The 26,595-nt window shown below is 47.2% G+C and overlaps 2 protein-coding genes across 2 annotated transcripts in view; one reads left to right on the forward strand and one right to left on the reverse strand.

The window, feature by feature from the left end:
* The window catches only part of LOC135809275 (uncharacterized), a 30,591-nt gene extending 13,998 nt beyond the window's left edge, over nt 1–16,593 (reverse strand). Inside the window, exons 1-5 of the mRNA XM_065322589.1 lie at nt 12,954–16,593; nt 12,395–12,478; nt 9,977–10,044; nt 9,568–9,716; nt 8,536–8,868 (exon numbers count right to left, since the gene is read on the reverse strand). Coding sequence (XP_065178661.1) covers nt 8,536–8,582 — 47 coding nt within the window. The 5' untranslated portion in view covers nt 8,583–8,868; nt 9,568–9,716; nt 9,977–10,044; nt 12,395–12,478; nt 12,954–16,593. The remainder of the gene's footprint in view (nt 1–8,535; nt 8,869–9,567; nt 9,717–9,976; nt 10,045–12,394; nt 12,479–12,953) is intronic.
* LOC135809274 (rhodanese domain-containing protein CG4456-like) lies at nt 1,232–4,336 on the forward strand. The gene is made up of 3 exons (XM_065322586.1): nt 1,232–1,722; nt 3,030–3,192; nt 3,709–4,336. The coding sequence occupies exons 1-3, from the start codon at nt 1,362–1,364 to the stop codon at nt 3,764–3,766; spliced, it is 582 nt and encodes a 193-aa protein (XP_065178658.1). The 5' UTR covers nt 1,232–1,361; the 3' UTR covers nt 3,767–4,336.
* Nucleotides 16,594–26,595: the final 10,002 nt, after the last annotated feature.

A 26,595-nucleotide genomic window follows, 5' to 3' on the forward strand; every position in this document is an offset into this window, starting at 1 on the left:
CGGCTTTTGTTGACGTCACTTCTGTCATTTCATTGTATCGTATTACTCTTCAGACATCAATCCTGAATGGCATAAGCGAAAGTGGCACCCCCGCCACCTACCCGGACATGCTTTTAATAATAATAAATAATACTGACCGCCTCGACAGCCACTCTATCCAGTTCAAATTCCTCTGCCCCAGTATTTGCCCCCCTCCCCCCCCCCCCCCCCCCCCGCTCCACCAATGCAGCCAGAACGAGGAAGCCTGATCCACACCTTCCTAGTCAATAATTCCAATTTTTGAAGTTTCGCGAGCATAATCCGCCGGAGCCTATTTTCGAGCAGAATCCGCCAAGTGTTCGAGCACTATCTGACAAGGGCTAGTTATGCATTTTTTTCTTCTTTTTGATACGAAGAGAGAGAGAGAGAGAGAGAGAGAGAGAGAGAGAGAGAGAGAGAGAGAGAGAGAGAGAGAGAGAGAGAGAGAGAGAGAGAGAGAGAGAGAGAGAGAGAGAGAGAGAGAGAGAGAGAGAGAGAGAGAGAGAGAGAGAGAGAGAGAGAGAGAGAGAGAGAGAGAGGAGGAGGAGGAGGAGGAGGAGGAGGAGGAGGAGGAGGAGGAGAAGGAGGAGGAGGAATGGCTGAATGGGGCTGCAAGCATTACACAACTCACTGGCACAACAATGATTATGTAGTGCAGTGATGAGTAGCCCCCCCTCCCCCCCCCCCCCCCCCGGGCTAGGCGGGTTCTTCTCGAAAAGCAGTGAATGTGGCAGAACCACACAAGGCTTGTGCGGGCATGCACTTCCTTGCTCCATATCTTTATCCACATACATGTACATGTAGCAAACATGCATGAAACAAACCAGCCACACAAGTTAGTTAGTTAGTTCACAATGGCAGGGAACTTTGTATTGTTGCCACTCGGAGTTACTTCATGTAGATGGCAAAGTGGCCAATCATCAAACAGACAACGAGTGGATATGCTCATGAGTACCTTTGACTTGTCTTTGTATTGCAAGCCACGTGGACATATCTACATGGATCATCAGACATGGATATGCATGTACCCGGTATGTGGATTGTTTATTCGGATGCACTGACTTGATCGGGTCAGGTGTACAGTCAGGACACTTGGCCCCGGGGGGGGGGGGGGACTTGCATTCCCTCATGCTCACGTGCACGATGATGAAGTCACTCTATGTGTGATCACGTGCACGTAGATCGAAAGAACGATCGAGAGCTTCTTTCCTGCTTTTTTGAAAATGAAATAATTGAAATCAGTAACTCCTTTGGATTGGCTGAGAGTTGAGTTTGTGCATTGTTCCCCTCGTGGCTCTTCGCAGGTAGATCTAAACCTTGCTTTCTCTTCTCCATACGTTACGATGGCCTACCGAAGTTGTCGATCGTTACTTCTTTCCTCGCGTCCATCAAACATCTTGGCCGTATCTGGTAGAAGTTATATTGCTACACATGCTGCTCCAGCGCAATGGAGTTCCACGAGAGGCTACGCTCATCAGTATTCTCATACTGTAAGCCGGAGTAGCTCTGGCAGCCTGTGCTATATCTCATGGCGGACGTACTGCTCCGAGCCAACCAGTGACGCCACTGAACCTTGGAGAGATGTGTCACACAGCGATTTGAAGCAGATGCTCTCCGCTGGGAATATATTCTTGATCGATGTGCGCGAGAGGCACGAATTGCAAGAGACTGGAAAAATTGACGATCGGGCTGTCCATATCCCACGTAAGTATAGTAGTCATCTGAGGGATATGGTGGCCAAGAACATCACAAGTGTACAAATTACTCAGCATTTTGACATGGGGATCCGGATGAAATAGAAAAAAAAAGTGTCCATACATGTAATCACCACGACAATGTAATACTATATTACGTGTTTAGCCAGATAGCGTGAGCTGTCTATAAGGATATCCAATTCTTCACCAATATTGAGTACCAGGTCGGTAGCCCGCACGGGACGCGGGGCACGTGCACCCCCCCCCAAATTTTTTTTTTCGACCTAGGTTCAGCATGCACGTAATGACCATGAATGACATGCACCAGCCATCCTACACTTATGCAGCCGTGCACCACCCCCCCCCCCCCCCCTAAAAGGGGGACCAGCTACGCCCCTGACTGTACAGCCAGAAAAAAAGTGAATTCCCGTCCCGTACCGTATTGGCATACCGCTTCTCCACTGCCCACTCTGGAACGTACTCGTACAGTGTATGTTGAGCCGCTATCACCCGTGTGATAGTCAAAGGGGCAGATGTGGTGTCCCTCATCGGTGAATGTGATACGACTAGATTCACAGGCCAAGTGCCAAAGCCCATCAGGCATGTCGAGGACGATACCACACCGTGTGTATCTTGCCCTTGTTTGTCAGGTCACCGCGATTGCCTGGTGTCTGCGATGCGTTGCACTGTTTCTAAAACACTGCCCTGTGGGACGCCGTGTGTGTGGCTTGTCGAGTTTGCGAGGCTTGCCTGCTGGTCAGAACCATCGGGGTTGCCAACCGGTGACAACGCTGATGTTTGCTTCTGTTTCTGGCGGCCAATGTCATTTATTACTTACCAGTTTGCACTGCAGGTGTGTATCACAGGATGAAAGTGGCTGGCCTTATGCAGCTTGGAGACCGTCTTGGCATTTGAGTGATCTGCAGACAAATTCCTGATATAGCCCTCCACAATAGCAACCGGAAAAAAAATGATGCGCCTGGTACTTTCAAGTGCCTGGGGACATTCTCTGACATTCATGGGAAGCTACAGCATTTTTGGTGCACAGACTGGACTCTTCTTTACTGTGCCCTTTCGCTCCCAAACAAATGTCTAGCCATTGACTCGACGTTAATTAAAGTGTAGATTGGTGCACTCAAGCAATTTTTCTGAAGTGGTTGAGTGTTTTGTCCAAGGCTGTGGAAGGAAGGTCTGCAGAGCTGGGGGCAGGGCAATGGGGAGGGGGGGGGGCAGCACCACTGTTTAACATTTTTTGCTAAAAGCCGAAACTGTTTGTTGTCATGTTTTTTTGTGCTCGTTTTAATGCTGTGCGAGCAGTGGGTACTGTTCCGGATGCGTTCAATCTAAGTCCGCGTCAATTCGAGCAGCGCTACGGCGTCTCAAAGCCAGACGAGAACGACACCAACGTGATATTCCACTGCCGTGCCGGCATACGCAGTCGCCAGGCCCTGCGGGATGCACACGCATGTGGATACACACAGTAAGTGTCCACTAACAGTTAGCTGTTTGCCGATTTGTAGTTATGTCTTTGCTGCTGATTTGTACTGATACACTGCAGCTGCAGCATTTGTACTGATACACTGCAGCTGCAGCATTTGGAATGATACAATCCTTTCTGTGAGCCTACGAACAGTTAGCTGTTGGTGATCTGGTAGTCCATCTCTTTGCTGCAAATTTGTACTGATACACTGCAGCAGCACCGTTTGAAAGCTATTTTGGCGTGATAAAACTATAAAACGCCTGGCTGTGAGTATTCGATCACTTGTGATCGGAAGCTGCGCATGCCGTCCGCAAACCGGGATACGCGCTGTAATTCCTGGTGCATTCTCATCCAGCTGAACCCACGCATACATGTGTGTGCATGTATGCATGTGTGTGTGTGTGTGTGTGTGTGTGTGTGTGTGTGTGTGTGTGTGCGTGCGTGCGTGCGTGTGGGTGGATGTGTACGTATATATATGTACATGCGCGTACGTGCGTTTGGCTGTGTGTGATACAGGGCTCGTCACTACCTTGGCGGATGGCTGGAGTGGGAATCACATCAAGTCCCCAAATAGATTGACAACTGGTCGAATGATTCTTGCGTCGCGTCGGTTTTCTCCTTGTTTTGATTTCCCCATGCTGTTCTCGGTAGGCAGCTGTGGTATGTGTTTAGACAGTTTGTGGTGCTGGACACCTGAGTGCATGCTACACACTGCGTAATAGCAGTAGTCTTTCCCCTAGACAAACTGGCAAGTAGGTATCCTTTACTCCAACATGTGCATGCATTGAACCTGTTTTATCTCTTAGTTGTTTTATCCCTGCCGATGTATTGTTCGCACTTGATGCTGGCTTCTTCATGTGGCCCGGCTGATTTTTTTAAATTCCGCTTGGCACTATACCCTTATTCTAATTTATTCGACTTATTCAGCAGGACCTGTTTCAAGACCCTAGCCATTGCAATGACACTGGCATTATTACATCAACCTGTCTGAACAGGACCAATCTACTGCATGTACATTTGGTAGCTTTTAAAATTCTTGTAGGTAGGGCGTTGTATATGTATATGTGACGTAGTCTACACCATTAATCCTAGTGTTGACACTGAAATGGCATCCTTGTTAGGTATCATGTTATTTACACAGTTATACTGTTCTTGATGCCTGTGCATGTGCATGTGGGCCAGAGTAACCGTTTCCCTGATGATGCCCTCCTGGGAGAGAATTTGGAGAGATTGAAGATTTGCCACGGACAAAGTGCGGCCGTGTGCGCAGAGATTTGCTATGATCCTGACGAGGCTCCAATGGAGTTGCTGTAAATATTCAAGATTCCGGCGCTGCAAAATTTCGGCATTTCACATTTTTAGCATTTCAGCAGCGATTTATTCTCGACACTGGGAAATACCATGTACAGTAGGTATCGGTTATAGCGTGGGTGTTTGAAAAGCGACATTTGATTCTTATTTCCGATATTTCTTACACACGATAAATCACGTGTGGCATATCATACATAATATTATACACAAGAGTTCATGGGGGTTATGAACTCTTGATATACATGTACATGTATGCGCGCACGTTTGGCATGTGGACACGTACACATGATACATACGGATCAATCAGACTCGCTGCGGAGCAGCGGATAAGAGAGAAGTCGGAAGAAAGAGTCCGACTGGACAGAAAAGTGATTCTCCAATGCTCCCTTGGACATAACTCTCTTTTTGTGTTGAATATTATTGTATTGAGTATGCACAGAGCACAGATGTTATTACTACAGGCGATACACTTTGCACTAATCTGGCATATTTTGCTACACAAAATCCATTCTTAGGGCCGATATATTATACTATGCGATAATACTGCTTGTAAGAATAAATATACACATAAAATATGTGTTATGATTATGAAAAAATGAGTGTTCATTCTTGTAAGCAGTATATTCTTGTATACGACCACACTATAACCGATACGCACTGTACATCACCAAAGCCGATGTGAAAATTTCGCCAGCGTTTTAATTTCGACGTTTTGAGTCGGTGCCGAATATAGCCGAAATGTTTACCACTTTAAATGTGGGGTGTGTTTGGTTGGTACGATCTAGAACAGGATCGAACAGCTGGTGCACATGGAGCAGTGTCATGCCAACCAAACAGTACTCCAGAAACACAGCACATTTTTTGTGAAAAGGACGCCAAACTTGCATTCTTCAAAATGTGTACGAGTCACCATGGTTACTTTGTACGGTACAACGAGTGCATGCCAAGCTGCAAGTCCAGCCCAAAAGCATATGCACAAGATCATATTGCACAGTCGTCCCTCTTTAACCCGGCACTTTATAAACCAGCACCATTTTCAGTACCGAAAAAGTCCTCTTCATGCACACTGCAGCAGGAAATAGATCGGATAATCCAGCACCTCCCTAATCCAGCACCCTCCCTAATCCAGCACCTCCCTAATCCAGCACCCTCCCTAATCCAGCACCCTCCCTAATCCAGCACCCCCCCCCCCCCCTAATCCAGCACCTCCCTAATCCAGCACCCTCCTAATCCAGCACCCTCCTAATCCAGCACCCTCCCTAATCCAGCACCCTCCCTAATCCAGCACCCTCCCTAATCCAGCACCCCCCCCCCCCCAATCCAGCACCCTCCTAATCCAGCACCTCCCTAATCCAGCACCCCCCTAATCCAGCAGAGTTTCCTTAGCACACATGGTGCTGGATTATAAAGGGACCACTGTACCAAAATCGATGTTCCACCAGGTTTTTCTGTGAAAAAGTGAAACTACTCGGTCTGCTCCAGCCTCGAGGCCGGAGCAAGCAGAACATGTGTTCCGGCCGACCTAGAACAAGTGCAGTCGCAACCAAACGCGCTGTTCTGGTGAATCCTGTTCTAGGTTGTACCAACCAAACTCGCCCTAAGTGCATTAGACTGACTGCACTGCCCCCCCCCCCTCGCAAATTATGCGGCCGCGCAATATTTTGCATATTCGCCTATCATACGTCAAGGACGCGGCTCGGCAGAGGAAGATGAGTGCCACGGGGTGCTATTCCACCGTGACTTATCCCCTGCCAACTGCCGCAGCTGATTAATTAAGGCCTCCAAGCATGCTCAGGCGAATGCCGAGTCGGGCTAGGCAGTCCTGAGAAAGGCCAGAGAGGAGAGTTGTCCTGGGTCGACCCAGTCGACCGCGCAGGCTCGCCGTTGCTGAATTTCTAACACGCGCTGTGGAGGAGAGCTCTTCTGCATTTTCAGTACGTAACCGAGGAACTCCCAAATTGCATGATACTGGTTATAAGAAAATTTCCTACTAGTATACACACCCCTTTGCCTACGGACGGTCTATAGCACTGCCCCGCTAACGAGGACCGGCCCCAAATAGTGGCTGAGAACAGGCAGAGAAAAAATTGTGCAAGAGTATACAAACATATGACATTGTATTTACCACACCAGAGACAGGCCTTGGCGCAGGCACTGGCGCAGGCACTGGCGCAGGCACTGGCGCAGGCACTGGCGCAGGCACTGGCGCAGGCACTGGCGCAGGCACTGGTGCAGGCACTGGCGCAGGCCTTGGCGCAGGCACTGGCGCAGGCACTGGCGCAGGCACTGGCGCAGGCACTGGCGCAGGCACTGGTGCAGGCACTGGTGCAGGCACTGGCGCAGGCCTTGGCGCAGGCACTGGCGCAGGCACTGGCGCAGGCACTGGCGCAGGCACTGGTGCAGGCACTGGCGCTCGTGTTCTGGGTAAAGCCAAAAAAGGATGCCTCATAAGCCCCACTGACTTCACGCAAGTTTTGGACATAAACTTCATCCGAGTGTTTATTCCACCGTTCCGTATCCATTTTTAGCGCAAAACAAGCCCCTTGTACATGCTGTTCTCCACTGATTCAAAACTGATTCACGGCATCACGAGGGAGATGCCACGAACCACGTCAATATAAGATGGTCTATCGTACAAGTAATAGTCTTGAAGTCCAAGCTCCAACACTATAGGCAATGCCCTACAACTAGAGGACATGGGATATATAGAAGCCTTGCTTGATAGTTTAAAACATGTTATGGTTGCAGTCAGGAGCACAGTGCGTCCCCGCCTTGTAACCTGCTGTCGAAATTGAAAACAAGTTAAACTAGGGATCATGTGAGTCAATGTCAAGCCGCGCAGCTATGTGGACCACTACTGAAGGCTAGATCAAGCCGAACTCATTAGTTGGACACGTCTTCTTCTTTTCTGTTTATGTTTCGAGCTGTCCTTGAGCGTGTTTCGCAAACGCTGTGAATGATGCTGGTACCTCTGCTGTGAGGTCTATAAAGATATTCCAAAAAAAGAACTGAGAGCGCGTGTAGTGGAGGTGGATTTGCTTTATTGTTCTTGCGGCTTGGTATTAATATACCAGCCAGTGACAGTCAGTGCACTGCATTGACTTGTGTGTGTGTGTGTGTGTGTGTGTGTGTGTGTGTGTGTATGTGAGTGTGTGTGAGTGTGTGTGTGGTGTATGTGAGTGTGAGTGTGTGCCAGCTAGTTTGGTTGGTGGGTACACGTATGCCAGATAGTGTTGGGCCTGTTGCCACGTGACGGACTCGGCTGCTTGAAGGTGTATTGTTGTACCTACCACCTTTGTTGGTTTCAGGGTTCATATACTTTCTGTTTGAAGTATAAATACCTGTTAACCATGGACTGCTTCTGGCTAGATTAACTCTTGTGTAATCAATGGTGCTAGTGAAGCTTTTATCAGATCCACTCTGATTTAGCCACCCACACTAGTACCAAGTAATACCTTCACTGGGGGCAGGGGTACCTGCAGTTGGATCCCGGGACGGATACCCTGATGCCGCCAATCCTTTTTCTGCACCTTGTCCTCACCCACTTACTGAGGTATGGTGAGCCCATAAGTGGGATGATTTCAAGTCCACCCTAGTTTGGGGATTTCAGGGGGTGCCGGCCGTTGGGTGGTTCAATGGCCAATTGAGTCATCTTTCCAAGATTCCTTTTGAGTCTCTCTCCCCTCTCCCGGGGAGACCCACGTGACCAGTTTTGGCAGTGAGCAAGTACAAGTGTGTGTGTGTGTGTGTGTGTGTGTGTGTGTGTGTGTGTGTGCATGTGAGTGTGTGTGTGTGTGTGTGTGTGTGTGTGTGTGTAATTCTTTGAAATTCTTTGTGCTAGGCACAGTGTATGAGGACTACCCAGATGTGCATGGATTTTCCTACATTGAACCCTTGAATTTTTTTTAAATATAGGGTATGAAAACCGAATCCGATAGTGGCAGGCCCACTCAATAGTTAAGGTTATCAGTCAAAGGGTTCTATTCCACTCTTTCCATGTATATTGCTGAACAACTACTGAGGTGAACATACCTGGTGGACTGGTAGCTTGTCCGAAACAGTGCCTGGCTCCGGTGCATTTTCAGCTCCCGTGTTGTGAAGTACTCCAACCGTCTCCTCCCATCTGCGGCTGAGCCTCGGCATTCCCTAACCTGAGGTCTAACATGAGCTTGGAACTACTTAATACCGTGACGATGCTGGAAGAGAGTCCCAGCTGTACCCAGGTGTATGTCTGAAAATTGCAAACGTGTGCTTGCAGGGCAAACCATGGATGCTCCAATCCTCGCAGGAGCAAGATGGTGCAGTCAAGCTTACACTGTGAGGACTTGACTTTGAACATGCTGCCCCCAGCAGCTTCAATATCTCCTACATCAAGAATAGAGAAGAAAACGAGGGGTAAACAACAATACAATCTGCCAGGAGACGACAGTCGATTCAAGCTATGAAGAGAACGAGCATAAGCGAAATGTCTTTTTTTGTACAAATCAGGCTTAGGCATACGAATAGTTGAAGTACAAATAGCTTCAAGGACGGTCAACTGATTGACATAGCGGGCACGACGAAGTACAGAGAAATGCGACTTATCATACACACTAAGACGGTCAGGACGGCACACCAAATGCAAGTACACAGCCGACTTCTACCCATATGATGCATTCAAAAAAAGAATCAAAATGGACATCAAACATAGTGTGTAAGGCACAGAGGCAATGCATAATGTACACATCGTGTTCACAAGGACATGCCTGGCAAGTATTGCCCAGAAGACTGATTACGCTTCATACAGTGAAGGACTACTCGTTTGGGCCTGTCGTGGAGGTGCTTTGGTATGTAGCTGTGCTAGCTGAAAGCATGCAATAAGGGGCACATCAGGAGCGATGCAGGATTTGTGATCTTTTGCAATTCCAAATCTTCGTATCAGTAGGTGCATGATTGGAAGAGCAGATTGCACAGATATGTTAGGGTGTTCCACTCTGTGGTACACTGTATTGAAGTTTTTTTTAGATACAGTGAACACTGAAATGAAGCCTGGCTCTTCGCTTTTCCACTACTTTAGTCAGTTACCTTCGGAAAGAGCTCAGTTGGCTGAAATTCATCACCGCGAGCTTCCGCTTTTGCTCCTCCAGAAGAAGCCTTTCAACGATAACTGTAAACGTCTCACTAAGTGTCCACTTCTTCCCTTTGTTGGTGTTGAGGAATGAGCATTTCAGGACCTTAGTCAAATGACACGAGACACATACTGCATTTCAGAAATGGAACATGTCTAAAACTAAAAAGTTTTTTTTAAACAATCAAAAAAACGTAATAAACTTCCTCTGGAAGCCAGTGAAGCTATTTCTACTTGGAACACTAGTCGTAATTATCCATCTACCTGATCACCAGTGTCATGGCACATACTCGCTACTCATAGAGTAAACGGTACTCTATAAGTGATTCTTTGACTGACATTTAAAACCAGTGCACCGAAGCTTACCTTGTTTTGCGCTTCGGCTCCATTGTTCAAAAATACATCGTGCTGATAATCCACGCCCTCACCCACCGCTGAAAAAGAGTACACAATATCACACAACATCCAAAACAGCGACTGTAGCTTCATTTCTATTTCCCACCGTTTTCTTTGTGTCGTAGTACACCACTATAATACTATACTGCCATTCACTACCTGATCAGTGCCCACCATCATGCCCGCATTACTAACCACTGACTGCTCTTACAAATTCACAATACATGCTAGGGCATATTTCCCCGTTCCACGTTATTATGCTGCCTGATGGTTGCTCAGCGTGAACTCAGAGTGGCATATCCGACAATCCTGATTTCTGATGCTACTGTATAAGTACAAAGTTTCATTTGGCAATAACTTTCGCTATATTCGTTAGGGTGCACGAAATAACTAAAGTTTGTACCAAACTACAAGTTTTTTCAACATTCGGGGTGACAGACCTTGACCAAAAACGAAATTCAGTACATAACGAACCTGCTGGTGGAGTGATCTAACGAAAGATTCCGTGAACGAAAATTTGTACTTATACAGTATGTACAGCGTAGGAGTTTACTCGACCCTCAGGATTAATCACCACAAACGTGCCTCTGGGATTGAGAGCCATTTTCCATTCAGCCAGTTTCTCACTTGCTTATTGCCTCTAAAGCCATCCAGATCCTGCAATTTTGACTCTGCCTCACGATAGTGCCTAAAAGACAGTATAACAATGCACACAAGTCACAAGGTATGTCTAGGTGTCCACGTACCAGCAGGTAAAAAGTGCGGCAATGAGGGGTCGTCGCAAACGTTTTTTGTCGGAAACGAACATCGTTCCTTTCGTACTCGGACCACCTCCCCTCCCTCTGAAATGAACACAGCTTGCTATGCTGGACGACGAAAATCGCATGCATGTACATTTTTTTACAAGAACTTGAACCACGAACCTCGAGAACAGAATACTGCATGATGGAGGTGGCTGCAGACGCAACTGTGGAGGTGAAACTGGAGCATCTTCGCCGACCTGAGGTCACGGCCGACCTGTGGTCTCGGCTTCAGCGACACTTCATATGTATGTGTACAGTGTGGGTTGTCTTGCGATTTTGGCTCTCACCCCTCCACCCCTGGATTATGGCTCTCGCACTCCTCCACCCCTGGATTAACTTGTTATGTCCATATAGCACACACTCTCTGAAATCCGGCAGAAGTTTGCTAACGGATCAAAGAGGTAATCTGACAGTGAACTGCACGTGACCCTGCACCTCACCAATGAGAGGATGATCTAGGTGGTAGTTTACTGATGGCCACCAGGGGCGGATCCAGGGGGTGCGAAGGGTGCAAATGAACCCGTCAGGATTTTTCCAAAAAAAAAAAAAAAAAAAGTCAGGCCAGGCCAGGCCCAGGCTCGCTGCGCGGATGATTTGTGTGCAATCACGTGATCGTTCTGGACACGTGCTCGCGCCAGGGCTGCACATTTGGAATAGAACTTTTTTGGAACTAACTGTTACTTTTTCACCGGCAACAAACTCACTTCGAAGTTCTTTACTTTTGACGTTGCATGTTTCAGTTGTCGTGTTAGCTTCTTTCAAATTCTCACTGCTTGTTCCGACTCCGTTTCTGTGCATGCTGCGCGGAGATGTCGGACACAGCTGGTGGACCAGCTGGTGAGACCATGGAGCCTGCTGCTAAGCGTCGTTGTGAGAGCCATCATCCTTTTGACATTGGGCGATTTGCATAAAAACTCTTCCAAATTTTGACATTCAATGTGCAACTAATCATACTACAGTCGTCCCTCTCTAATCCGGCACTTTATAATCCAGCACCCTCGATAAACCAGCACAATTTTCAGTAGCCAAAATGTCCTCTTCATGTACATTGCAGCAGTAAATCAGATTTGTTAATCCAGCACCCTCCCTAATCCAGCAGATTTTCGTGGCACAAATGGTGCCGGATTATAGAGGGACCACTGTACTCATGTTGGTGCTATGTGTAATTATGATATTATACAGTAACACACATAACATACTATGTCTTTGGTTTACTACTGCAAAAGAAAATATGTAAGTTTCATCCTCGCACCGCTCAGCTTTGGGGTCTGGATCCGCCCCTGGCCACTGTGGAAACTTCCAAAGACTATAGTCACGCAACATGGGAAAGCTCAATAATCAGTGCAATGGCGAGCTCTGCAAGGCCAGCAGAGGGCCACTACTCAATGCTTGTCCAATGGTGGCTAAATTCTTGCTCTTACATAAAAGTCGAGTCGAAGGTTCGATGGACTTCTCTTGTGCTCTGGATGGCAGTCGTGAGTCAGTCAAGTGTCAAGTCAAGTTGGCGGAATAGCACGAGCTCCAGTGTGGGAGCAAACCCATTCCTAAAAAAATCAACGCCCAAGTCGCAACCACTATTTCTTACCTAAAAGTGTCTTGAAAAGTCCCTTGCGACTGCGTATTGCCATCAGTCTCCAAGCAAATCAGGTTGCTTTACATTCACCGAAATCTGCACAGGGTTATCAATTAAGCCAACACAGGCATTAGAGTATTAGAGTAGAGAGGGTTAAATACCAACTCCCTGACTGTGAGAGATAGAGTCGAACACACAATACATGTATCCAGACCACTCACAGGCTACTGTGCCACTAGTGAAGCTATTTGGCTGATGTCATGTGAAAATGAAAAGAAAGGCTATGTATCAGGCGCGTAGCACCGCCATTGGAGGTGGTCCGGCAGGAGGGGGGGGGGGGGTCCGGGGGTCCGGGGGGAATCTCGCGGGAAAGGTTTTGATAGTAGGGTCCAAAATCCTGCATTCTGCTCACTTTTTTCGTGGCTGGGCAAAAAAGTGGTCCAGCCAAAGCCGGACCGGCCGCACTGCCTGTCACGCCCCTGTGTGTTGGCTAATGATGACAGCAATATCACCCGATTAGAAGGAAATGCTGTTGGCAGTAGCAGTCACATTGGAAGCAGATCATATTTACCTGTACGTCTTCTCTCTAGTATCTTCCAGAAGCCGATACATGACGGGTTGTGTCGTCTCGGGTTTGAGAACCGTGAACGAACTTCCTCCACGCTCCTCGCCACGCCACACAACAAAGGACCACTACAAATTGTTAGAAAGCTTTTTCTTCTACCTCGCTTCAGTAGGCGATGGAGAACTCATGGTTATCAGACAACTAACACTGACAACGAACGACTGACGACTGACACTGAGACAAGACTAGACAACAGAATATATTAGATTGAAGGCGTACAACGGGGACAAGACGAGCAAGTGTGTACCACCGGGGACAGAAGACGGTGCAGCCGCATGTACGCAGGAGTCAAAAACAGCGCAGCAGCATGTACCACGACTCAGCAGCATGTACAACAAAGAGACACAAAAGCAGCCACATGTACGACAAAGAGCTACACGTGCAACCGCATGTACAACGAAGAGACACAAGCGCAGCCACATGTACAACACTATCCCCCATCAAAAAAAAAAACATCCACTCCTGTGGATGGAAGCAATCAAAACAAAATTAGAAGAATTGTCGTCGGGGGGGTTTTATTCCCTCGCACGATAGCCCTTCCGACTACTCTCTTATTCATCCATCACACGTACGCCACACTCAGAGGACAGATTATCACTGTTGTTCCAAGGAGAGTCTCAGGAAGAAGGCACCGAAAACAACCAGGATGCGCACGATAAGCATGCACGCATGCGCAACCTGCACGTGCCAAAAGGGGCACACACGTGCCAAAAGGGCAGGGACAACAGGTTGTGTTTCTGTTGGGGACTTGGCACTGCACGCGAAAAGGACACAAATCGGCAGACCTGCTGGAAGGGTACATGCACAATGTTAATACAGAGCACACAGAGCTTTCAAATAACAAATGATCGTGGAATGGCTTCAATCACTCCCAAAAAACTACATCTGGCATGGCAGCTCATTGTTCATACTTATACTGTAAATCAGTAAATCAGTCTATATTTTGCAAGCGCATTATCTTCGTAAACCGAGAAAAACAACACTTTGTAGTCATGTAAGTTTCGTTAGTGCCATCGATCGGGGGTTAATACGTGCATGCAAACAGTACTGTTCAGTAAGTGTGACATAATTTTAGTAAGCGTTTCAATTTCGTAAGTGACTGGAGTCATACGGAATTTGCAAAATTAAGACGAATGCGAAATATAATTGATTTACAGTGCACGATTGTACTGCTCGTTGCTATTTGCCACACACCCTCAGTGTATGTGATTTTCGAAAGAAAACATATTGTCGTGCTAACTCAAGCTTTGCGGAATGTTCCAATTCCGAGTGGCCCCAAGACCAAGCAGCAATTCCCTCTCTATACCCACTGTATACTCCCAAGCTGGGCGCATGTCTGCTGCATTCATTGGCGCTCAACACTTCAGGCAAACCCCTTCGAATTACTAATACCCCCATTTCATATCACCTTGAACTCAGCGTGTATACCTCAGGGTCTCAGTGTTGGACATGCCCCAGTAAAACGATGCTACAATACGATACGAAATATGCTGCCTGGGTACATTTAAAAAAGGCTTGGTTTCTCTCTGCCGTACTTATGGTCCGGAGTCGACGAAACCGATACTATCCACAGATTGCATACTAAGCTAATAACTATCAGTGTACTTCGCTGGTAGGAGCTGATCTACTCACCGCCCACCGCTTTCGGAGCTGCATCTGCGCCTTAGATCGTCACAGTGCAGGGTGGTGGCGTTCCTACAGATGCTGAAAACTCAGTCTAGCCGAGTCGCAAGCGAACCGTAACATTTTAATTGATCAGTCTACACCGGCGTGTAGTGGTCGACAGCCTACATTATTATTATTATTCCCGTAGCTATGCAGAAGACGTTACTTCAGTAACGTCTGGCGCTAGCCAGGGTCCACACAGCTTTAATTTGGTGTTTTTTGTGTGTTTGTTTGTGTCACGCCTGGCGCTATCCGTATCTGACGGCAAAAAGCATAGGATGTTATAAATTTTTGAATTCTCCTATTTTTTCAGGCATATCCTGGGATTCGAACCCGCACTATCGCCCTACATGTATTCCCCCATACACTTCGCATTCATACCCATTCTTCCAAGTTGCTTCACGTTATTATCTTGCGTTTGAAAGCCCTACTTGAATATTGCGGGCAGCTGTATGTGGCCAGCTGTGTTTGATGGTACGGTACGGGAGACGGTGTCGTATTATCCTCGATCGTACCTGTCCCGTACCTATCCCCTACCGTACCGTGCCATCAAAGACGGCTGGCCACAATGCATATTCAAATAGGGCTTTCAAATGCAAGATCACAATGTGAAACAACTTGGAAGAATTAGTATGTATGCAAAGTGTATCGGGGGATGCATGCAGGGCGCGCGATAGTGCGGGTTCGAATCCCAGGTTATGTCTTAAAAAAGGATTTTTTTAAAGAATTTATAACATCCCTATGCTTTTTTTTTTGTCTAGGTCATCAAGGCAAAAAAGCATAGCGTAGGGCCCTGAGCTTCCAAGCTCTCTCGTTATTATAGAGGGCAGTCACCATGATGGTGTAATACAGCTCTGTATACAGCTAGTCTGTACAGCTCCAAAAACACGTTGAATACCAGTGTACTGAGAATCTTTACTACTAGTATGCACTTCACAGGGTCATAAACTAGTCAGTACTAATTTGCAGCCAAACCGGGACTGCAGATCCGAGGCCAAAATCTGGAAAAGAAAATACACCGTCTTAAAAACAATACTCGGAGTTCTTGCTGAAGAAGTTCTGGGGTGCTTCCACTTTCAATGGTTTTTAATATTGGATTGCAACTACTCATTTCCAGGCACCTTCCACAAAACGCGGTCCGATGCAAACTGGATAGTCCGAACTGCTTGCAATGTAAATAATCCAGTGATACAAAAATTCGTTTCTAACAGAACGTTTCTATGTCCTTCTCCGGAGGCAATGGAAAACGTCAAATCAAATGTCATCTCTTCACCTTCACCCTGTTTTTGACCTTTTCTACTGAATTTCCTTTCACATATGTAGTGTGAGGTTTTGATCTACGTTATACATGTATACGTGTATGCTATCGGACTTTGATTCTATAAGTTGCTGTGTTGCATTTTCCATTATTCCCCATACTTATCCATGATGAGAAGGGAACGAAAACGTTCAGTTACACAACTGGTTTTACTTGACTGTGCCGCTGTGTGGATTGCGTCGGCCCGGTGCTGACATTTCTATCGAAAAATTAAATCATCCGAATTTCGGGCAAGGCCCATCGTCAGGAATGCAGCTGCAAGGAAATAATAATGATAATTCGTATGCGCCAAAAGTTCATATGATCGACATGAGTAACTCGATTTCCCCTTTTTCTTGAACTTCCTGCCGCTCAGGAAGCACTGTGGGCAGGACATTTATTTTTGTGCATCTTGGAACTTGATTTCGACACAACCCGTTTTGCCATTTATAGCCAATTGCATATGTCTGCAGCAGATGGCTCCTAAAAATGGGTATACTCAAGGTCAGATATCAACACAGGAAGTGAGGTGGCGCCCGGCATGTACCTGCAGTACAAGTGAGGAAATACGGTAGATAGATACGGTAGATAGATACGGAAAAGAGAAATAGGTCCAGTTTGGATTTGTCGTGACTCAAAGTTTCATGCCACTGCAATCATCAGACGACTGACAATAAAAACCTAAGACTAATCCAAACTGGACCTATTTCTCTTTTCCGTGTGAAACGCAGTGCACTTTGTGCATTGAGCACTTTGCCGGCAATTGCCAAAATTACTCCTTTGTAGATAGATAGATAGATAGATAGATAGATAGATAGATAGATAGAGAGAGAGAGAGAGAGAGATAGAGGGAGAGAGAGAGAGAGAGAGAGAGAGAGAGAGAGAGAGAGAGAGAGAGAGAGAGAGAGAGAGAGAGAGAGAGAGAGAGAGAGAGAGAGAGAGAGAGAGAGAGAGAGAGAGAGAGAGAGAGAGAGAGAGAGAGAGAGAGAGAGAGAGAGAGAGAGAGAGAGAGAGAGAGAGTAAGTGAGAGACAGAAAGAGTGAGTGAGTAAGGGAGTAAGTGAGAGAGCAACATATGGCACCATAGGTTGCCACTGTTCCTGGTCATGGAACATGTACAGCTGTTGGATGGCTAGCCATGACCATCTTAAATGTAGCCTGAGGTCTGAAAAGGACCAGGAAACTGAGTCCTCAGGGCAGATACATGTGTTTCTGGACGACATTGTGTAAGCTTGAGTGAATGTAGACTACTAATATTGTGTAAGCTTGAATGAACTGACACGCAAGGCTGTACAGCTGTGTCAGATAGTGGAGGAATTTCCGGACTTTCCCTGACCACCCCATCTGCATCTGGCATCCAGCTGAGGCTGTATTCACTACTCCTCTTGAATGCCTTCACTTACATGACTCATGGGTGTTTTAATTATTTCGGTATTTGTGATGTGGACAAACAACATCATGTCCCATGGTCTGTTGCAGTGTTAGTGGCTAGTGTCTAACTCTGAGGTGGTTATGCATCTATGGTCTTTTCAATCCATCTGTGGACTGTGTATTGGCTATTGGTTTTCATGTTTCTCAGTTCACTCACTTACAAGGAGTGCCCTGCGTCAGACCGTGTGATAGAAGAGTCTTGGTGAGCCTTGCTTCCTGAGCTGCCTTTTCACAGTGTCTTGTGTCACAGTCAGACTGGCAGCAATATCAGTGAAACCCCCAGGCGTCAAAATTAATGCATAGTCATAAATCATGGAACAGTGCATGCAGCGCCCACGGGTTACACGCATCACATACATGTACATGCATATTGCAATAATTATTACAATCATTTGGCTGGCCGCGCACAATCATTACACATACAACCAGTACACTGGTGCAATGTATTAAATTTTTGTCAATCACCTACCGGAGAATGAGTAGAAGATTGAACATTTCTGGATTGATCCAATTATTATTCCTCCAGGTTGTCGTGGCTCCAGTCCCGGTAAGGATACGCTGCCACGTGAATGCAACAAGCGGCGTGTACTTGATCAGTTCAAGTGTGATATCGGGGCTAGCAAACTTCACATACATGTACATGCATATTGCAATAATTATTACAATCATTTGGCTGGCCGCGCACAATCATTACACATACAACCAGTACACTGGTGCAATGTATTAAATTTTTGTCAATCACCTACCGGAGAATGAGTAGAAGATTGAACATTTCTGGATTGATCCAATTATTATTCCTCCAGGTTGTCGTGGCTCCAGTCCCGGTAAGGATACGCTGCCACGTGAATGCAACAAGCGGCGTGTACTTGATCAGTTCAAGTGTGATATCGGGGCTAGCAAACTTTCCAGCACGGCCGGAAATGGTTCAGAAGTTCCGCAGTGGCTGCATGCTGTCGCGCTGGCTGCATATTGTTGGTGAATGTAGTTCGCCGCCGGGCACATATCGACATTATAATTCCGACCAGTGTGCCAGGGGATTGATGATCAGCAACCCCTAGCTGATTGCCTCGTATCGGAAACGAGCGGAACAGGCGAGTGCAGTATATCTCCAGACCGTCCGCTGCCTGACCGATCCATCCTATCCAGTTTTAGAACGCACACATTTTGTAAGTTGAACGAGCGGGATCAGTTTAGAAGCAAGCCCGAACACGGTCGGGCGAGTGTCGGGACCGCTTTGCCAATGTGTCCCACCATTTTCGCTCTTGTCAGCCATATTGTGGGCTGTTCATCGGCTCCAGTACAATCTCAAAGTCTGCCAACACCAGCCATTACATTATCGCTTATTGAAGTAATACTGATAGTTAGTTGTACGGCAGCTCTGTGATTATGATGGTCACCGCATGCCAAAACAACGAAAAAACCCTTTGTTGAGTCTTGAGTCTGATCTAATCATGTCGAATGTAGAACTACTTTTTGTCTTTTGCCGAAATACATGGCTTGTAACATCGTTGGCAGTACACGCGTTCCTTGCTGTCAACGGTCGTTAGAGCGCGAGGAAAAGTGTGTGTTTTGGGGGGGGGGGTTGGAAGGGAGGGCGTTGATAATGGGGGGGGGGGGGGGGGGGCTGGGGCATTCTCAGTCAGACCGTTTTCCAAACGGATCAAATCCTAGGTCGATTGAATGCCAGATTGTTGTAAACGGTAAGATGGAGAATTCACATTTGAGCCTTTTTAGGAGCGATTTGGGAGAGAAGTGGGACAAGCCTGACATAACCGCTGTTCAGAATCATACAGATTCTATTTTGTCTTTGCTCTAGCTAACAAATGCAAGCTTGTCGAGGCCTTCTTCAACGACGTGGAGTATTTTCGTACAATGCAGTAGTTCAGTAAAGCTTGTTCATGGGACCTGCCGAACGATCATCAGCGACGGATCAATCAATGGTAGGGCACAGAACGGAACGCACAATGCTTGTTTTCTTTGCAACATGAACGACAAGCATTTCCTAAAGCTGCGTCATGCAGGCCCGACATTGACGCTCATGTCTCTGTCTTTCTCCGCCGACCCCTCGTAAAAGGTGCAAATGCCGCCATATGTACATGATGTCATTGAGCAGAAGCCGTGAACAAAGCCCTTTACTGTTACGACTCACCCACTGGTTTTGCATGTCTAGCTATGTTAGCAGAGGCACAAACACAACTACATTTGTACCACCAATAGTGAATAACTACTTGTATCCGTGTACAAAGCCAGTAGACTACTAGTATCAGCACTAATAGTTCTGCAATGTCTGCCACCCATGCTGTATTGGAACAGTTCACAACCGATGGTAACGTTCTTGGCAGACATCACATCCATCCTTTCAGCCCGTGTTTCCGAAGTTATGTCTGCGTAGGCACTGGCCGAGGAACTGTCTGCCTTCTAAAATCCGCTTTCTCTTTCCTCCGAGCTCCTCAAGACTGGCTCAACTCTCAAGACTGTAGTAGTGTAGGGTAGAGTCTACAGGCTAGACATCACCATTCAGTGCAGTACATGTACCACAATGATATTATGTGCAAGCGATGTCAGAGACATGGACAAAGTTCCTTCGCCGAGCTCTTCCTTTTCCCCGATGCCAAAGCGGAGAGGCTGAGTTGGAACATCCAGTCGGAGATAAACAGACTCAGTGAGTGGTTACTGTAGATTGCCTGCAACTGGCGCCTGTGCAGAAGTGGTTCTGTGCGTGATTGTGCTTGTGTTGGCCCTACAAGGCTTGGAAAATGCAGCCGCGGTTGCACAATGGCCTCAAGCTAGTGCTCAGTGAGAAACGTAACGACGTTATCCTTGCTCTTCACGCTGTTATGTTCACTTCTGAACACTTGTTACTTGCATGTACATTGTACTTGATTGTACATGACGTGTGTATACTTCCATATTATTATTATCTAACTAGGTGTCCCTTCTAAGTAGCTCTTTGTACTCGCCCCAAATCCCTATGCAGGAAATCTCATACTGACGGTATAGCATACAATGAATGGTGTACGGGGTGTCGTTTGTTACTTGTTTAGTAACATGTGGGAACACGCCTGGTGACTGTTGTGGTCCACTGCTGGATGTACAGACAGTGTACACCATTCATCACGCACAAAGTAGTCGCATTATCAGGTCAGCCATGATGTACGTGTACACGCCAACACAGTACATACAGCGTATCACTATCTGATCTGCATGCCCGGTACTGTCTGGTCCTGACTTGCACCGCGCCTGCAGGGCAAGCCGCATCTGGAAAGGGCGGCTGACTATCATGATCTGCTGCAAGCTCAGATCGCACACTGCCACGGGTCACGGAAAGTGGCAAGGTACTTGCGACAAGCGGCCATCTGACTGCACGGCGTGTGACAAAAAGCGAAGAAACATGCATTCCCTACCTCGACGCGCTCGCTTGCGGTGATCATGTACACGCTTTCACATGACGGTCGATACACTACAACTACGTACTTACATGTCCTTACTCGTACTCCAAGGATGCTGTCCTGCAGTCAGTGTGGGTCACTGCGTCAGTTTGGCCTTTGCGGTGCGTCTGCCATGTACTTACATGTACATGTACACGACCCTGCGTGCCTGGTAACACCTCTAACGGATATACATGTCGCTTGCGGTTGAAAGAGGGCACGTAGGAAGTACGTACGCTCGCGCCAGTCGAGTAGCTGAGTCACAGGTACTAGGTGTGACGTGACAAAGCACCTGCTGTGTGCCTGAGTGAGAGTGAGAACTTGAACTGTGAACGCGTGATCTTGGAGACATGCTTCGGTGCATATCGCACCTTTGTCTAGATTTTGTCAAGTTTTTGCACCCGGCACCACGTCCAAGCGTGTGCTTCGAGGTAGGCTGGGACTTGGGAGGTAGGCAGTATCATCGACATCTCCCTGTCTTTACCCTGCATTGGTGCAGCAGAAACTGTCCTGATATGACAGGATTCCGCTTGATCCAGGGGTGCACACAGCACCTTTTTTGGTGCATGAACATTTTGTCCGGTCAATGCAGGAATCCGCTTGGTTTCACGGGCGTGCACTTGTCCATGTGCTAGGAGTGAGAGTCTGCGGACAAGCGCCGTTCTCTTTCTCACAAACACCTCAGCCCGTTGCATGAATAAGACAAGGACCAACGTGGCAGTGCCCCAGTGCCAGTGGCCTTACTGACCTCGCGACCACCGTCTACAGTGCACTAGTGCTGGAGAGAGTACATGTATAGTTGTAGCATCTACGCATGATTTCGGAAACCAGTTTGTCCCGCCACATGGTCACTAAGTGCTAGGGTATTGGTTGGGAGGAAGGCGCACAAACAGACGAAGAGTGATCCAAGCCTCTTTTACCCGCAAAAACTAACACAATGTGAAGAAGAGATTGGTGCAAAAACTAACACAATGTGAAGAAGAGGTTGGTGCAAAAACTAACACAATGTGAAGAAGAGGTTGGTGCAAAAACTAACACAATGTGAAGAAGAGGTTGGTGCAAAAACTAACACAATGGATAAAAATGCAATACAAAGAGTAATTCCCGTCCGTACTCAAGCACAGTACACAGTGACGTTTCGGACTCGCAGTAGACGTCTGTGGCCGGTGTGTACCTCTTGAAAACACAGTCATTTGTACACGAAAGTCACCTAGTCTGTAAACTGAAGTGCTCGATCGTGACTGACAGTCTGTTCCTAGTGTGCTGTGCGGCGTCAGTGAACACAACCACATCAGGAATAGGAAACAAAGTAACTAACGTTGTTACTTGTAACCTCTTTCGGACACCATCGGTATCCCCACGCGTGTCTTGCTGAGAGTCGTGACCGTGGTGGATGACATACCGCTACTGTTCTGTGAAGAATCACGCATCCATTACGCTGCGTTTTACTTCCTAGTTATTGGTGTCTGGCGGCATGTAGCAGTGGATTGGAGGAGCTGTGTTACAGTGCTAGTGGCACACACACAGCGTATATCGTGTGCGGATTTGCACACTCGCGCGGAACTAGGCCGCTAGTCCAGGTGACGACTGACCACAAAGGTAGAAGTGTGCGGCCATATGTTGTGTGTGTCCCCGTTACCACCAGAAGAATGATTGAAACGATTAGAGTAGCGCTTTGTTCGTAGTGCCAGCAGCGTCTTGAAAGTAACAGGTTAGTTTGCTGCTTGTAAACCATTCTACCTAGGCCCACGTGACAATGGCATCAATTGGTTTCTAAACAAGGTGGGTGGCAGGAGCAGACATCGCTCACAAGCCGTTTCGGGCCTCGGAGAGGCGAATTCTTGCGCCCTCTTCACATGCAGCGTGGAGAGAGGAACTACACGTACACGGTGGTACGTGCTCATGCAGCTTTCCTCACATGTCTGTTAGCCAAGCGTGTCGGCCTGTGAGCTCAGAACAGTCGCGTCCACTCGCCCCTATGCCCTCCAGGCCAGGATGGTAAATTGCCTATTAATTAGTAGTCAGGCACGCATCGTAGCCATCTCTCTTCGATTCAGATATCACTCGACATGATGTCGTTCCCGAGGCGCAGAAAAAACTTGTGCTCCTTCTCGCGCCGAGTGTACCCAGATACTTGTATCTGAAGTACTTCACGAAAGACGCATGCACTCACCCTCTCCACAAGTACCAGTACTACTACTAGTATAGTATGGATCTGTGATATCATGGTGATACCTGACATACTCAGCCTACCACTACTAGTAGATCTACTACTACTAGGCGCTAGGCACTAGGCCGGTTTCCGTCGACATTTACCGGCTGTTTCTAAATCACGTACATGTACACACGGTGCATTCAGTCTGAGCTACACATCAATCCAGAGAGAGTAGCAGTACATTGCCTCCTTGCATCAATCAACATTAGGTCCGCTTGTACCATGTTGTACGACCTTCCTCAAGTTCCTGGCTTCAGCTTAGAATCTGAGCCTCTCTGCCTCCGAGGCTGGCGGAACATCCTGTGTGTATGTGTAGTACAGTAATGCGGCTTTATGATAATGCGGGTTATACACATCAAGATCGATAGTATAGGCGACAGGAAATTGTGGGTCACCACCAACGCCATGGGCCATGGCCGAGCAGCACTGTTGGTTTTCGGCATTTCGGCGCGGTCAGGAATTGATCATGGCAATTTCGTTAACTCTTGCAACTCTTTGTGCTGATAAGAGGGTGTACGAGTACTTCTCAATAATTATAAATCGTTTCGACGCCTGATACAGCAGGATGACGGCTGAAGTGACCAGGCAGGCTGTAACTGTTATGTGACGAAGCCTTTCCTAACTAACTAATCATTATCACGAGCATGTGAATATCGTGAACGTGAGGTCTGGACTCTGGAAAGAGTGAGTAGCAATGTCAGGTATGAACTAACTTACTTAGTAGTTTGGTCGCCACTCGACAAAGCCGACAAAAGGAATCTTCGATGGCGCGTAAATCCTGGGACTAAGTGTGAGAATCGAATGACAAGATTGTGCCTACTTCCTACACGATGGAGCTTTTCCTTATCCATGGTTATCAGTGGCGAGTATTCGATACAGTCCTCCAGACTCATCCAGTGTTTGCCGAACACTAGTGCCTTGCAGCCAGGCATGTGTATTGGTCATCATTGGGTTCGGTGCTAAGGCGACACTTGTACTGTCTTTCTATCGATTTTCCACTGAAGTTAGATCAGCATCGTACTGCACTTCGATCACGCACGCTACGGCCGGTGTGAGCTTAAAATGTAGTACCATTAAAACGATATTATTCTTTTTTCTATACAATGTACATGTACACGTACATGTATGTACAGTCATGTATAGTTGAGCGCCTGGGGCATACGCAGGACAATGGAAGGATGGGGCATACGCAGGACAATGGAAGGCATCCAATCGCGCGAAAGCTTTAAAAAACTGACTCCATTGTGGAGGCCATCACGGAATTACCACACTAATCTCCTACTTGTAGATGGAACAGTGTTTAGCCGGTCTAGCCCAGTCGATTGAGAGAGAGCCTTTTCAAGCCAAGAGTAAGACAGTATAAAGTTTACTATAAACTACTAAACACACCACACGGATGCACACTCATAGTCATACTAGTCATAGCCAGTATGTTAGTACTACATCAGTACATGTAGTACATTATGATACATGTACTGATTGCGCCCTGCAGCATCTGCTTCTCTTGCTGAAAACGGCGCTGGTGATCTGCTGTTGTCAGTGTTGGTTGTGTCTCGCCGACAGCTTGAGCATGCAAGCTCTAGATCAACTGGAGCATTTGCCGGTGACGCCACGGAGCCTGTGTGCCAGAAACCGCAAATTCGAACGGACTCCATCTGGCAGCGATAGGCCGTGATGGCGATGATGTTCAAGGAACGCTTGGTCACAGGTGACAAGAGCGCGCGCCAACTACCAATCTTTTAATGCATTCCTCGGCGGTACAACAACTTGCTCAAGATGTTCACAGGCCTTGTCGGCACGACGGTCGACAAGCCTTTGCTAGTTTACTGAATCAGTGAAGAGGCCACACACGACCTGCGTGCAGCCCAAAACTGCTTATCACAAGCACCAGGAACGCAGTTTTCTCGCGGAAGACTGCGTGCGCAGCGCGCGAACATTGCTCCGCTCTTCACCGATTCACCACCCAATACAGTGTAGCAGGGTGCACGTACACCACATGCACAGTGTGCTTTACGTGCTTACGTGACTCAAGTGAAAGTACATGTACGGCGTTCCATACTGAGTTTTAAGTCCAATACACGATTGTACGCAGCGGGGGTGTGGGCGCGAAATGCGATTGGTCAATTATTTGGAGTGGTACAGTACTTTCAAGGACATGTACTAATACAATGTACCAGTAGTACAATCATGTATCACTAGTGCACTGTCTGTAGTTATCCAATGTCAAGACCATAATCGGCAGCAGAAGCACGCAGCGGCATCACTGTCCATCACTGACACCAGTGCTGTGCAGACGCGTGACTCTGCGGGGACGTACATGTACATGCACTACACGATTACACTACATGTATTGTCACGAACTAGCAGGGAGTCGTAAAATACGGTATTTTACGACTCCCTGCTAGTTCGTGACAATGTCATGACTGTATGAGTGCATGATGAAGATCTTTTCCTGATCTACCTATCACTGTATGCGACTTGGTCATAGCGTTGTTGCCTACTTGTATACAATGCATTTTAAAATGATTTAATACTGTGAGTATGTGACTGTGAGTTCTTTCCGTTTTGGAGCACATAGCCTCATACTGAGTCATACTGAGTCATAGCCATAGGCACATGCTGTGTGAAACATCGTCTTCTGACTTGGATGGCTGCACAGAGTACAGTTATGCAGTTATGGTAGGGTTTTCCCCACAATCGTTCAACTAACTAACGTTACCATGGTTACTTCAAGACAATAGATACCATGAAACCTACCACGTAACAGTCACATGATACACATGTACATGTACATGTACATGTACGCTGTATGTAGCAGCCAAGCCGCCCCAGAATGTTTGCAGACGCAATGAGTTGAGTGGAGAGGGCTGAACGACGCTTTATAGCCTGCGCAAGATCAGTGTCCAATATTAAATATTGGTAGTTCTTGGACATGGTCACTCCCTAGCTACTACAACTACTACTACTACTACTACTATCTAGTACCTACAGTGGCGGCCAAAAGTTTTGACCCACCCCATGGAATCGTCAGTACAGCTCAGCCTGGCTCCTAAACACGTCGTTTTTGACTCCTTTGAGGCCAAAGCCGATTGAAACTTGGCAAGGACACTAAAATTTGCAAGAATCCGTTGTCAACTGAGATTTGTGATGGATCACCACACATTTGGGTGGGTCAAAACTTATGGCCACGTGACCAAATTTTACTCTACCGTACCGTACGGTTTCAAAAAAGTTGTCAGGCTGATGCACGTGCCGGGAAAGTTGAAAATCAACACTTGACTTCAGTCTTTGAGAGTTTGCGATATCAAACTTGATTATTTTGACGACGGAGATGGTATTTTCAGCCAGGATAGTGAACCGAGGTCAGATTAGCAAGGATGTGAGGGAAATGGTCGTGAAGCTGAGTGTTGACGGTCTCTTTTGGCGTGGTATCGCTCCTCTGTTGGATTTGAGTAATTCTACGATACGTAGAATTGTCAGGAAACAAAAATTGACTACATTTCACCACGATCAGACCGACCAAGAGAGACCAGTGCAAGACAAGATCGCCACC

Source organism: Sycon ciliatum, chromosome 2, assembly GCF_964019385.1.
Source record: "Sycon ciliatum chromosome 2, ocSycCili1.1, whole genome shotgun sequence".
NCBI classification, from domain to species: Eukaryota; Metazoa; Porifera; class Calcarea; order Leucosolenida; family Sycettidae; genus Sycon; species Sycon ciliatum.

Bases quoted from the DNA above. Each gene is read 5' to 3' on its own strand.
- LOC135809274 (XM_065322586.1), top strand. From the start codon at position 1,362: ATGGCCTACCGAAGTTGTCGATCGTTACTTCTTTCCTCGCGTCCATCA. The intron at 1,723-3,029 runs GTAAGTATAGTA...CTGTGCGAGCAG, and splicing joins TCGGGCTGTCCATATCCCAC to TGGGTACTGTTCCGGATGCG. The intron at 3,193-3,708 runs GTAAGTGTCCAC...TGTGTGATACAG, and splicing joins CACGCATGTGGATACACACA to GGCTCGTCACTACCTTGGCG.